Below are 13,412 nucleotides of genomic sequence, written 5' to 3' on the forward strand. Positions count from 1 at the left end.
AGTGACAGTCCCTCCGTGCCCTCACCTGCCCAAGTTCCGTGGGGCTGGCACCGAGGCTGCACGACCCTGACGATATAGTGGGACTATTAAAGCAGCATCCTCCTTTTCCACTTATAAAAATAGTCTCTCATCTAATTCTCGAAGGAATTACAGCCGGGACTTCCAGAACAGAGCCCTCTTTATGCCAGCACAACGCCCGACTCCGGCACCAGATTGCCCCTTTCTGCTTCTCTCATGATTCGACACAAGCAACGTACCAGGAGAGCTCCGCTGTATAATTGCTTTATTTTCTGCTTATTAGTTCTTTTACCAACACTACAGCCATATTGAGAACACAAAATTCCTGGGTACTTCAGTCAGGGAGATCACAGGCCACAAACTCAGTCACTTGGTCGGACACGATTGAACGCCATTCAAAAACTGAACTCCAGAAATTCACACGAACACAACTCGATGCACTCGGAACTCCAGACTGGTTTGTTCCGTACAGAATTCCCACTTTTTATCCTACTACCGGCCACTACCTCGTGCTGAGGTCCAGCTACAGCCTAGAAAGGACGTGTTGGAAGTGAAACCTGTGGGGTTTTTGTTGGGCGGCCGCGGCCGTTGATTTCTGACGGCTCCGCCACACGTTCCAGTAACTTTTTTCTCCCCCCCCCCATCTCTTCCTCCCGCTCCCTCCCACAAAAAAAAAAAAAAAAAAAAAATTAAAAAAATCCAGAAGCAAAAGCAGTTTTCTTTCACCTACAAAACAGAATTACAAAGTTCCTTCTAAGGGGATACAAAATTTTGAAGCCAACTTAATGCAAAGGCTGCCCCAGCGCTTGGAAACACAGGAAACCAACTGAGACAAAAAAAAAAAAAAAAATGAAGGTATTGAAGTTGTCGTGTTGACTGAGAATAGGTCTAAGAAAGTTCAAGAACCATTAATAGAGCTTCAAGTTTTCCAGTTTAGGCATTTACTTTGTGCTTGGCTATTTTATTGATGCTCCAGAAGAAAACAGTAACCATATTGTTGCAATTCGAAGGTTTTTTTATACCACCATGAAGTTACAGCAACAGGAAAAGAAAAAGAAAAAGCTAGAAAATAGAGCAATGATATCCCAATGGCAAAAAAAGCCTTGGATTAAAAGAAACTAATCTCACTTCCTCTTCTTTAGGGCTGAGATGGAAGAGTTATTTCTACATTAAGCGTCTGCAGACTCTCTCTGAATCACAAAGTCCATCAATGCTCTATCTTCTAGCACCAAGAACCCATCCAGTCCCATTTGCAACCCACATCCAGAAAAGTCTTTTTTATTTTTTGTTTTTTTGTTGTTTGTTTTTTTTTTTTGGAACCACACTCTAAAAGGACTTTGAAGTGCTCCGAAGCATTGGATTTCAGAAGTGAATTCAGGATTTTTATCTTCCCATACATCTTTGGTAAGAGCTCCATGTACAAGGTACTCAGCATGCAGAGTCACCACTGCAGCAATGTAGTGTAATGCCCCCGATTCCATGTAAAACTGATATTCTTGAAAAGAGAAAAACAATTAAGGAAAAAAAAAAAAAAAAAAAGGAAAATAAAAGCCATTTTCTTCTGGTTTGGTAGCATACATTCCTAGAATTCCCCAACGGAGTTTTTAACTCCTGGAGGAAATCTGAAGTTAATCCTTAAGGCTGAATAAGAACCAGCTGCTTTAACAGTTTGTGCACCCAGCGTTAATTAATAGTTGATTGAGTTTTTATGCAAATCCTCGCTCTGGGTGGGGTTTTTGATTGGCCAGTCCCAGCTACAGGCTGTGACATGGCTAACGAGCTGCTCTGCCCTTTAAGAACTAATTATGGAAGTTTACATTCAGCGTCGATTCTCTCTCTCTCTCTCCCCTCCCCGCTCTCATTAGTAGTTACTCAATGAGCCTCAGACATCCAACATAGTTCCCTTTCCTACAGGATTACAGCAACCACCGGGACACAGCGAGGCTCCAGCTGCTCGCAGGAGCTCAGTCCGGGCTTGGAAAACTAAAGCAAGGAGTGATTTCCTCAAAATGGCCATTCCTGATGGCAGAAGGCCCCGGGCTGGAGCAGAGCTCGGCACGGGACTCGCCCCTTCGCCAAGGCTCCAGCACGGAAAAAGAACAATAATAACAACAACAACGATTTCCTTCTTGCTGCTGGAAAGAATCAGGAATCCTTTCAAGGTTTAGGTGTCTCCAGCTGCCTTGAGATGGAAGCGAGAGGCAAGTCAGAGCTGGACTTTTGCCAAAACATCTGATTTAAAGTCAAACTCACTGCAACATTTTATTGCTGCATCTGCTGGAAGGAGCCTCGGCCCGGGGACCGACACCAAGTAGTAAAAAAAAACCCTGCAACTAAACCTCATTGGAGACAGAAAGAAAAACCAAAAAACCCTGCCCAGTGCCTACCCTGGAACTACAGCATCGTTCACGCCTTGTGGTGTGGGGAGCTGGTTCTGCACCCCCTCCTCCTGCACGATGGACGGGTCAGAACTTCCCAGCTGACATTCCAAAGCGGTTCTCAACATTTCCCGGTGCCCGATGCGCCCTCTGAACACGTTACAGTGGAATTCCCACTCTGTGCCACTGCAGGCAAGAATTCCCCTCGTTAGCCTGAGCCGTGGAGCCAGACTGAGTCACTGGTTAGTTACAGATTAACAGAACTTTTTTTTTTTTTCATATATTAAAAAAAAAAAAGAAGAAGAAAGTCCTCAATATAAAAAGACAGACTGCGGTTTGATTTTAAGCAACAATTTTCAGTTTACTAGATGAAGTCGACCTAGCAACATATCCTGCAGGGAATGCAAAAAAGTAGCAATCTACAGCAAAGTGAGAGAAGAGAGAGGGAAAAAAAAAATAATATATATAATCAAAAAAGTAGACTCAAGAAAGCATACACTGAAAATGGACCCCCTCCCCCAACATCCCCCGAAATAATCAAACCAGCAAAGGGCTATCGAGAGGAAAAAGGAGAAAAAAAAACCCAAAAAAACCAAACCAAAAAAAAAACCCAAAAAAAAAAGTTACTTAGCAAGTCTATAATGTGTCCTTCCCCTGTTTGCTGGAAGTCTGCCATAGCATCTAGTGCCTGTGTTCGTGTCACATTCGGAGGTTAGAGCATCCTAACGCCAAGCAGGAGGAGTTAGAACAGGAATCCAGCCAAGGGTGCAGGAGGAAAGGGTGGCAACTGGAGAAAGGTGATCATAATCCTATGGATGCGGTTTTGTTTTTACTTTTTCAGTAGAGAATCATTCTTCTGGAAAGCCACGTGGGTTATTTTAATTTTTTTTTTTTGTTTCTTTTTTGTTTTGTTTAATTTTTTTGTTTTTGTTTTTTGTTTCTTTAATTCTTTGTAGACTAAATAGTTCCTCTCCCATTAGGATTTATAATTGGACGTTAACCACGTCAGCCCTTCGTAGAGTCCATCCCCCGTCGTGGCACAGGAGGGCTGCACATACCAATTCCTATCCCTGATCCGGGTCAGGCCCAGTTTCTCCTGGATCTCGTGGGGTTTCATGGCGTCGGGCAGGTCCTGCTTGTTGGCGAAGATGAGGATGATGGCGTCCCGCATCTCCCGGTCGTTGATGATGCGGTGCAGCTCCTGCCGCGCCTCGTCGATGCGGTCGCGGTCGGCGCAGTCCACCACGAAGATGAGCCCCTGCGTGCCCGTGTAGTAGTGCCGCCACAGCGGCCGGATCTTGTCCTGGCCGCCCACGTCCCACACGTTGAACTTGACGTTCTTGTAGGTGACGGTCTCCACGTTGAAGCCCACGGTGGGGATGGTGGTCACCGACTGGCCCAGCTTCAGCTTGTACAGGATCGTGGTCTTGCCGGCCGCGTCCAGCCCCAGCATCAGGATCCGCATCTCCTTGTTCCCGAAGATCTTGGACAGCACCTTGCCCATCTCGGCGGCATCCAAGGGAGGGCGAGAGGGCGAGCGCCGGCCCGGCGGGGAAGGGCGGGCGGGGCTCAGCGCGGGCCGCGCATGGGGCGGCGGGGAGGCGGCTCCGCTGCTCCGCCGGGCCCGCGGCGGCGGCTCCGCCCGCTCCTGCCTCGGCTCCCGCCGCGGCGCCTCAGCTCATGGGTGCGGGAAGCTCCTGAGGGTCGGGGAGCGACCGGCAGCGACCGCGATGGCCCCGCAGCGTCCCGGCCGTACCTGAGGGCCCCGCGCGCCGCTCCCTCCGCCCGCGCCGCCGGAAAGGGGCCGCGCGCGCCCGCGCCCGCTTCCGCCCCGCCGCCGCCCCGCGCATGCGCCCGCGCCGCCCCGCCACGCCCCGGCCGCCGCCCCGCCCTCCTTCCGCCCGCGCCTTCCCGCCCGCCCCGCGCGCCTGCGCCCGCAGCGCCGCCCCGCCCCCGGCGGCCCGGCGGGAGGGGCGGGGCCTCGGCGCTGATTGGGCGGCGCGCCCAGGGGGCGGGGCCGCGGTGGGGAGAGGCGCCACGCGATCGCGCGTCAGCGCCGGGAGCGCGGGGCGCGTCTTAAAGGGGCAGCGCCCGGGGGGACGGGGTGGGAGCGGCCCCGGGAGTGAGCCCTGAGTGGAGGCAAAGCCTGCCTTGGGATGGGTGCGGGGAATGAGCCCTGAGCGGAGATAAAGCCGCCTTGGGATGGGTGCGGTGCTCAGCGAGGGCGGGGAAAGCCTGGCACAGGTGTCCGGAGGAGCTGTGGCTGCCCCTGGCTCCCTGGCAGTGTCCCAGGCCAGGCTGGACGGAGCTTGGAGCAACCCGGGACAGTGGGAGTTGTCCCGGGCAGGGGTGGAACGGGATGAGCTGTACGGTCCCTTCCAGCCCCAACCGTGCCGTGATTCATTGATGCATCATCGGGTTTATGACTCCACGTTGTCTCGGGTCACTCCCTGTGATTCCGGCGGGTGAAACTCCACGGATCAGCGCTGGGGACACGCGGCGTTCGGGGCACGTCCCTGCCCTGTGCCCGGGAGCTGTGCCCGGGCACGCCCGGAGCGGAGCGGAGCCGCTCCTGCACACACACGTCGGGCCGGTCCCGCCGCCGGCCCGGGTCCCCACCCCGGGACACGGGAGCGGTGCCAGGGACACGGGAACGGTGCCAGGGACACGGGAACGGTGCCAGGCTGCTCCTCCGGGCCGGGGCTTGGGATGCCCACCCAATTCCTGCCGGGAGAGCCCGGCCTGTGCTCGTGGCTGCTCCCGAACTCGTGGAGTGAATGGGGGAAGCGGCACCCGGGACACAAATCTCCCCAAATCATGGAATCACAGACTGGTCCTGGTTGGAAGGGAGCTTAAAGCCCATCTCCTTCCACTCTGCCGTGGGAATCCTTCCACCGGGATGTACTTGATCACTCTGGGGTCTCCTGGAGAGCACGGCGTGCCTTCCCTTCAGACTGTGTAGGATTGACTTCACCCTATCTCCTCCCCTTCCCCTTCAAAAATGCCAAATTTTGAGTTGGTTTAGATGGCTGATGTCCTGGCACACGGAAAGCAATCCCTCTTGGAGCTGCCCGAGGGAATGCTTTGGTGTCTTTAGAGAACGGGAGGTTTCCTAGACTGCAGAATTGTGAAGGGATCAAGCTCTTCCCTCTGGTGAGGAACGGCTGGAGCTGTGCCAGGGAGCTTTAGGCCGGAGATCAGGGAAAGGTTCTTCCCCCAGAGGGTGATCCATGCAGGGCTTGGATCCGCGATCCCTGAGGGGCCCTTCCAGCTCAGGATTTGCCCCCATTCTGTGCCGTCGGCAGGAGTTCTCGAGGAAGGCATCCATGGCCTCTCGAGAGGGAGGATGCCAAGGAAAACACGGCATCCGTGGCCTCTCCTGCTGACCCCGGGGCTCAGGAGTGTCCCTGCCTGCGCCGGCCACTGCCAGAGTTCACGCTCTGCTGATTAAACCAGCAGATAATGCTGCTAATTATCATACTGGATTGGGATTTACAGCCAGCCCTGATCCCGCTGGGTGCAGCCGGTTCAGTCTCCTCTCTCACCGGCCTGGGATATTTATCTAAACAAGAGAGCTAAATATTTGCGGGGCTAAAATTAACCTCAGGATGTGGGTATTGGTGGGTTTTCACTTGGCTCTGCTCCGTGGGACCGTTTCCGTGCTGGTGAGCTCATTCAATCGGGCAGCCCGAGAGACCACGAGGGTTCTAAATAGTAGGGAAAGGTGATGTCAGGAGCTTTAAGGTCCTTCCTTTGCCCATGAGCTGGAACCAGTCGTTCTCCCCTCGGCCTCGGAGCAGCTTTTTTTTTTTTTTTTTTTTGTGCTGTCAGGAAATGACTTTTGTTGCCTTTGTTCTGACAGTGCAAAGCGTCGAGGGGAGGGTGTGACCGTGCTGAGGTTGTTCTGCTTTCCTTTTCCAGAGCTGGGGGGCTCCTCTGGGGCTCTCTCCCAGCACCCAGCAGGTGAGGAGCGTGGCTCTGGAGTGAAAATAAAGCACAGGTGGTGGAACACGGGATGGGGTCTGGGCTCAGCTCCCTGGGCTGTGTCACCCACTGTGAAACCCCACGGGAGGAGTAACTGCAGGGTGGGGAAAGTGCCCTTTCCGTCATCTGCTCCCCGTTTTGCACCCACACCTGCTGTTCCTCGGCTCTCTCCTCTCGAGTCTCGGCTTGAGTTTGCTTTGTTGGAGACTTCACTGTCCCTCACCCTTGGGGATTGGGTGCAGGTAGGGCTTGGCCTGCTCTGGCTTTGCCCGTTTCACCTGGCAAAGAGCTTTGCTGAACTCCTTCTGTCCATTCCCTCCTGGAGAAGTGACCTGACCTGTGCAACGCCTGCCCAGAGTTTCTCTGAGCCGCTCCTGCGCTGCAGCCCTGTGGAGATCAGCCTTCCCAGTGACTCTGCAGAGCTTCCAGGACCCTGCTCCCATCCCTCTTATCCTCTGCCTGCTCCTTTCCCCCTATCCCTGGCAGGGCCGAGTTGAGCTGCTCCAGGCCGTGCTCGCAGCTTCTGCCTCCGCATGACCCACCCAAAATTGATTTTCCCGTGGTCATCCACGGCTCAAAACCCGCCGGAGGGGAATGGTGAGCTGCACATGGTCCCACAGAAATCCCAGACTGAGGTGGGGATGTGGTTACGTGCCCCGAGTGGCTCGGGTTGGAAGGTGGGGTCACCTGGTGCCACCCCCCAGCTCCAGCAGGGCCATCACGGGCTTGTGTCCAGCTGGTTCTGGAATATCTCCAGGGTAGGAAACTCCTCTCTGGGCAATCTGTTCCCGTGCCTGCTCACTCCACAGTAACAAGTTCTTCCTCTGAAGAGAAGTGGGATTCACTCAGGCAAACGCTTTTCCCCCTGTGCTGGGATTTTATCCCCAAGGATCCTCCCTGCCCATCAGGAAAACTTCCCAACCTCCCAGCCTGTGCGCCAGGGGAAGATCTGCCGTGGCCTGGCTGTGCTTTTGAAGGAATTATTCCCGCTCTTTAGGAGGATAGATGGCAACAAGACGTCTGAGCACTCAGCCCTTTGGGTAGTTAAGATCTCGAATTAGTCACTGATAAACCCTGTGCATGTCAATCCTGGCAGCTCACGATTCCCAATCCCGCGGGGAACGGGCGAGAAGCTGGAGAGAGAGCACCACCTACTTTTGGAACATTTCAGTGGAGAGCCCTCTTGGTTTCCCTAAGTGCACAGGAAGGAGGGTAAACGGGAAGCAAATGGAAATAACTTTAGTAAAGCAAAAACAAACAAACAAACAAAAAAAAAGGGCTTTGCTCTCTGAGAGATCCTGCCGCAGCTCACCTGGGAGAGCCAGGACACAGCACAGCCCTTAAAATGGGAAATTGTTCGGGTTCTCCTTTTGAAGAAATGGGTGGAGGTGGGAATTTGTCACCACAGGTAGAGTGTGATGGTCTGAGCGAAGCAGGTTCTTCATCTCAGGATGGATATAAATCACTGTAACCACCCTCAGGGAAAGAAATCTGGGCACTATCTGCTCCTCATCCTTACACTGCTGATTGATTTTCAAGGCAAAATAACCCCAAAAAAACACTTTAAATACCCAAATACGTCGTAAACTACCTGAAAAACCTGAGCTCTTAGGAGGGGTTCAGTTTCACACACCTGCTTGAGAATTAAAACCCTTCTCAGGTCCTTGGCAATCCCCAGTGAGTTACTGGGTAGCCTGCAGGAGTTAAATATTTTAGGAGCGAGTTTAATATTTTAGAAGCGAGTTGAATGTTTTAAAAGCGAGTTGAATGTTTTAGAAGCGAGGTGAATGTTTTAAAAACGAGGTGAATGTTTTAAAAACGAGGTAAATGTTTTAGAAGCGAGCGCTGGCAGTCAGCGGAGGGGCTGTCCCGTGTACCTGCTGAGGATTTACAGCCCAGCGAGTAAAAAGCAATTACGGTTGTAAAGTGATTAGGGGTAACAGCCTGGGGAGAAGGGCAGCAAATACCTGTGGGACCTTGTGGGAGCTCAGCTGGGCCTGGCTGCTCCTTATCTTTCCTTATCTTTCCTTATCCACAAGGAACAGGTACCAAGGTTTGCATTTGTTGTTTTCCGTGGATTTGTTTCCATGTTCCGCCCTCCACTCCTCCAGGTGCTGTCACGGCAACGTGAAGCACGTTTTAATTAACCGAACCTTGAGGAAACCGATCCTCACCGATCGGAGATTTTTTGTTGTTGTTGTTTTAAATCTCTTCGAATGTAAATCAAATTCCAACCACTTTGGGCTGTTTTTGATGTGGCGCAGCCCATCTTTCCTCGCTTCCCTCTCGGCAGAGCTGGGAAAAGCCTCCGTTGCCCTGATCCCTTCAAAGACCTTTGTGGCTTTCCAAGGAAGGAAAAGGGAACGTAATAACAGCTCGGAGTTTAGGACCCGTGTTAGATAAACTCTCCTGTCGTGAAAACAGATGACGTCCTCCGTACAACAATGGCATTCCAGGGCTGGATCGGTCACGTTGGTATGTGACACAATGGCCTCAGTGTCCTGTGCCGGGACAGTCGGGGAGACGCGCCTTTCCCAGAGCACTGGGCCTGGTCATCCCTGCCTCTGGCCAGGGAGGCGTGGGGATGGTTCCCATCCGTGTCTCAGCCCTGGTTCCGGAGATCTGGGATGCAGCAGCAGCTGGGATTGGCAGGGAGGTGAAACCTGAAAGCTCCAGGTGGCATCAGAGACATCCCTGGATCTTCCATTAGTGCCGTGGAGGTGGGAGGGGGTGTTGGAGAATGTCCTGACAGCAGCAGGTCTCTGTGAGCCTGGGAGCGCTGAAACGATGCCTTGAGCATCCTGAAGAATCAATAAAATCCCACAGGATTTTATTCTCATCCGGAGAAAGCCCTGGCCAGGTCTCCAGGTATTCCTCCAGCTCCCTTTGGAAGTGAGGAAGAGACTTTCCAGAGTGGTCTCCCAACAGGAAAACCAGTCTGAAACCCTGGAGAGGAGAAGGCTCTAGGGAGAGCTCAGAGCCCCTGGCAGGGCCTGAAGGGGCTCCAGGAGAGCTGGAGAGGGACTGGGGACAAGGGATGGAGGGACAGGACACAGGGAATGGCTTCCCACTGCCAGAGGGCAGGGATGGATGGGAGATTGGGAATTAGGAATTCTTTATTCAGTGGGTGGTGAGGTTTTGAAACAAGTTTTCAATATCTTTGGATGTCCCTGGATCCCTGGAAGTGTCCAAGGCCAGGCTGGATGAGGCTTGGAGCAGCCTGGGACAGTGGAAGGTCCCTGTCCATGGCAGGGATGGAATGGGATGGGATTTAAGCTCCCTTCCCACACAAACCCTTCAGGGGTTCTACAATTCCAGAATATTCAGGGTTTTTTTATGTCTCTTCAGTGCATCAAGGTGTCCTTACAGGTACTATCGACAAACAAGCTGGGCCCTCCTTTCCCAGGCTGTTCTCAGGAGCAGGGAGAGGAAACGAGGGGGGTGGATCCTGCCTGACCTAATCTTCACCTGCCAAAATCCTGCATCACCACCAGCCCGAAAAACCCCAAACAAGAAAAATCCTTGACAAGACTAGGAATAATTTGCAGCCCGTGGTGGGATTTTGGGGTGTCCGGTGCAGGGCCAGGAGCTGGACTCCACGATCCTTCTGGATCCCTTCAGCTCAGGGTATTCTGTGATTCCGTCGTTGCCTTGCCCTTGGAAGGAGGAGTTTTGGAGCTCAGTGGGATGCCCAGGCTGGTTATTTGTGGGGCTGGAGCCTGGCTGAGCTGTAACTCTGTGCACAAAGCCCCAGCTCCAGCTGCCAGCAGGATCCTGGAGCAGCTGCTCCCGCTGTGGGATGAGCTCTGCAGAGGGCAGGGCACCCCCTGGGCTCAGGGATGAGCTCCCGAGCTGTCCCCAGCTCTCAGTGGGCTCATTTTCCAGCTCAGATGTTGCTTTCGGTGTTCTGTCAGACCCTCTGTCTGCATCCTCACTGTGCCTGCACCCTCCTCAGCCTGGCAGCCCCGTTCCCGTCAGATTTTCCCTGGGAAATCTCGTAGTTTCATGTCCCTGCTCTCTCAAATCCCTCCTGCTATGTTTTTTTTCTTTCACGTGAGGAAAAATGCGCGTGTTTGTGGCAGGAAGAAGAATCCCTCGTGTCGGTGGCAGGAGGATGCCTTCAGTGTTATTTCTGTGTTATTTTCAGTCCTGTTTTCCGTTATTTGCCTTTCTCCCCTGTTTGCGGGTGCCAGGCCTCCCTCTCCTCATGCCTTGACCCCTAAACCATTATCCTAATGCCTTTAGCCAAAACTCCAGCTGTCACCAACAGCTCTTCCTTAAGGAGATAAAAAAAAAAAAAAAAAGCCCAGATCAATATCTGGGATCTCTCCCATGCAGCCATGACCCCCCTTAGGCTTCAGGCTTGTGCAGCACTGGGGAAAATCTTATTTTCCTTCTCTGAGATGGGATTGCCCTGTGGACTTTAGCCCTGGACTTTGCTGCAGGGGCTCGGGATGGGCTGGAAAAGGGCTCAGACACCTGCAGAGCAGGGCTGGCGGGGCAGGAGGAGTGACCCTGCTCCGGCAGGACGCCCTGGCCATGAGAAGCACAATCCCAGGAGCTATCCAAGGAGGAGAGAAACCAGCCAGTTATTCCCCTGGGATACCCAGGGCAGGTCTCTGTGACAGAGGCAAAACACGGAGTTAAGATGAAAAATCCTCAGTGAAAGTGTTCCCAGGCAGCTGCAGGGAGTGGATAAAAGCGGGAAGCCGCTGGATTTTATTCCTCGCTTCAGTTTTTTTTTGTTATTTTTACAGCCTTTGCAGAGAATCATTCAGCTCATTACACCTGCAGGCTGCCTCTCAGACATCCCGCAAATCCTTCTGAGCCCTCCCTGGGCACATCCCAGAGCAGGATGGGATGAGCTGCAATTTCCAGCCTACAACAGCACAACCTGGCCTGTCTAAACCAAAGCGTCTCGTTGGACGCTCACAAGAAAAGCTAAATTTTCCTTCCTGTGCCCACTGCTCCTCCCACCGCGGAGTTCCTGGGGCCGGGGGAGCGGATCCCGGAGGGATGGGGAGCGCAGGCAGCGGCCGGGAGCAGCCGGGCACGGTGGCTTGTGCCCGTAATCCAAGCTCCGGGGAGGCTGAGGCCGGCGGATCGCAGGGGATGCGTTGGGATTGGGATCGCAGGGTGCGACTGTTAAGCTGGAAATGAAAACAGCATCAGGAAAAGAGCCCAAATCCCCCTCCAAATGAGGGGTTCGGGCTGCCTCAGCAGCTTCAACCTCCTCAAGAAGCATTCCTGTCTATCCAAGCGTTTTGAAACAGAACCCGGAGGGAGCTCAAGGACATTCCCGCTGTTCCCCACTTCCACTGTGTGGGCAGGCAGGGCTCGCACAGGACGGATGTCAGGGGATGTGCAGAGCAGCTGGATTTGGGGGTTCGTGCATGGGATCTGAGTGCTGCGAAGGACGGGGTTGGGAATTTGGGCTGCAGCTGTTGTGCTGGTGGAGGTTCAGCGTGGATATGGCGCTCCCTGTTCCTAAATCCCACCGTGGGATCTCTGGGAACAACGCCCAAATCGTGTAAGAAGTGAAGAATTTGGGTTTGTGCTAAAGATGGGGAGAGGGGAGAGTTTTCCCTGCTTCCTCAGCAGGGAAAACTGAAGTGTGTGCTGGGGGTGAGAGAGGGATGGAGGGAAAGGGGAAATAGGAAAGGAAAAGGGGAAAGGGAAAGAGAACGGGAAAGGAGAAGGGGAAAGGGAAAAGAGAAGGGGTGAGGATGGGGAGAAGAAGGGGAAGGGATAAGGGAAAATGGGGAAGAAAGTGAAAGCGGCAAAGGGGGAAGGGAAAGGAAGAAGGAGAGGAAGGAGAATGGGAATGGATAAGGAAAAGGAGAAGGGGGAAGAAGGGGAATAGGAAAGGGAGGAAGAGAAAGGGGAAGGGGAAAGGAGAAAGGGGGAGGAGGAATGGGAAAGGGGAAAGAAAAGGGGAAAGGGGAAGGGAGGAGAAGAGAGGAAAGGATAAAGGGAAGGAAGGAGAAGAAGGAGAAAAAGGAGGACGAGAAGGTGGAAGAGGAGGAGGAGCAGGAGGAGGGTCAGGAGGAGGTGCCGGGGCGGAGCGGGGCGGCTCCACACAAACCGTATCGCCGGCGGAGCGGGCGGAGAGCGCCGGGCGCGGTGGCGCGCGCCTGTAGTCCCAGCTGCCGGGGAGGCTGAGCCCGACGGATCGCTTGAGCCCAGGAGTTCTGGGCTGCCGTGCGCTGTGCCGAGCGGGCGTCCAAGCTAAGGCCGCCATCAATATGGTGAGCCGCGGGGAGCCGCGGCACACCAGGTTGCCTAAGGAGGGGTGAACCGGCCCAGGTCGGAGACGGAGCAGGTCAAAGCTCCCGTGGCGGTCAGTAGCGGGATCGCGCCTGTGAATAGCCACGCCAGCGTAGCCTGGGCAACACAGAGACACGCGGGCTCCCCTTTTGCCCCACAACGCCAAAAACGCCCCCCCAAAACGCCCCCCGAAAACGCCCCCGACGCCACGCACCCCCGCGCAAACACCGCCTCCTACTGCCGCTCACCGCCACCGCACCCCAGCCGCTCCGCCGCCGGACCCGCTCACACACGCCGCGCTCACACGCCAACCTGCCCTGGAATACCAAACGCGGGCGATCGCTGCTCCCAGGGGTCCCGCGGGGTCCCCTTGCTGCCCGGCACGGACACCCGTGGGCACCTTTGCCCCGCTCAGCACAGAGACGCGGGACCTTTCCTGCCCCCCACACCCGCGGCGTCCTTTTGCCGCACACGGGACCCTCTGGCGCCCCTTTTTGTCCCTCGTTTGCCGGCCTCTCCCGGGGCCCTTTGGTCATACACGGAGCTTTTTTTGTCACCCCCGGAGCCTTTTCTGTCACCCCCGGACCGTATTCTGTCACCGCCGGGCCCCGCTGGCCGCCCGCCCGCTCAGCGCCCCCGCGCTCACAGCGCCTCCTGTCGGTGACGCGCGGCACCGCCCCGCCCGGCTCGGCCCGTGCGCGGCCGCGGAGCGCCGGGGATTGGCGCCGGGCGCGACCCGTAGCCGCCGTGGGCGCAGGCGCGGGA

General features: G+C 54.8%; 1 protein-coding gene across 1 annotated transcript; it reads right to left on the reverse strand.

Annotated features, from left to right (window-relative positions):
• Nucleotides 1-266: 266 nt before the first annotated feature.
• On the reverse strand, nucleotides 267-4,199 carry ARF6 (ADP ribosylation factor 6). The gene is made up of 2 exons (XM_066189177.1): nucleotides 2,406-4,199; nucleotides 267-1,513 (listed from the first exon to the last, which is right to left on the reverse strand). The coding sequence occupies exon 1, from the start codon at nucleotides 3,898-3,900 to the stop codon at nucleotides 3,373-3,375; it is 528 nt and encodes a 175-aa protein (XP_066045274.1). The 5' UTR covers nucleotides 3,901-4,199; the 3' UTR covers nucleotides 267-1,513; nucleotides 2,406-3,372.
• Between the last annotated feature and the right edge of the window lie 9,213 nt (nucleotides 4,200-13,412).

The sequence above is a fragment of the Chamaea fasciata genome, unplaced genomic scaffold (assembly GCF_029207755.1).
Source record: "Chamaea fasciata isolate MVZ Bird 193981 ecotype frontalis unplaced genomic scaffold, bChaFas1.0.hap1 SCAF_7, whole genome shotgun sequence".
Classification (NCBI taxonomy): domain Eukaryota; kingdom Metazoa; phylum Chordata; class Aves; order Passeriformes; family Sylviidae; genus Chamaea; species Chamaea fasciata.

Excerpts from the sequence above, each read along its gene's own strand:
- ARF6 (XM_066189177.1), bottom strand. The coding sequence starts at position 3,900 with ATGGGCAAGGTGCTGTCCAAGATCTTCGGGAACAAGGAGATGCGGATC.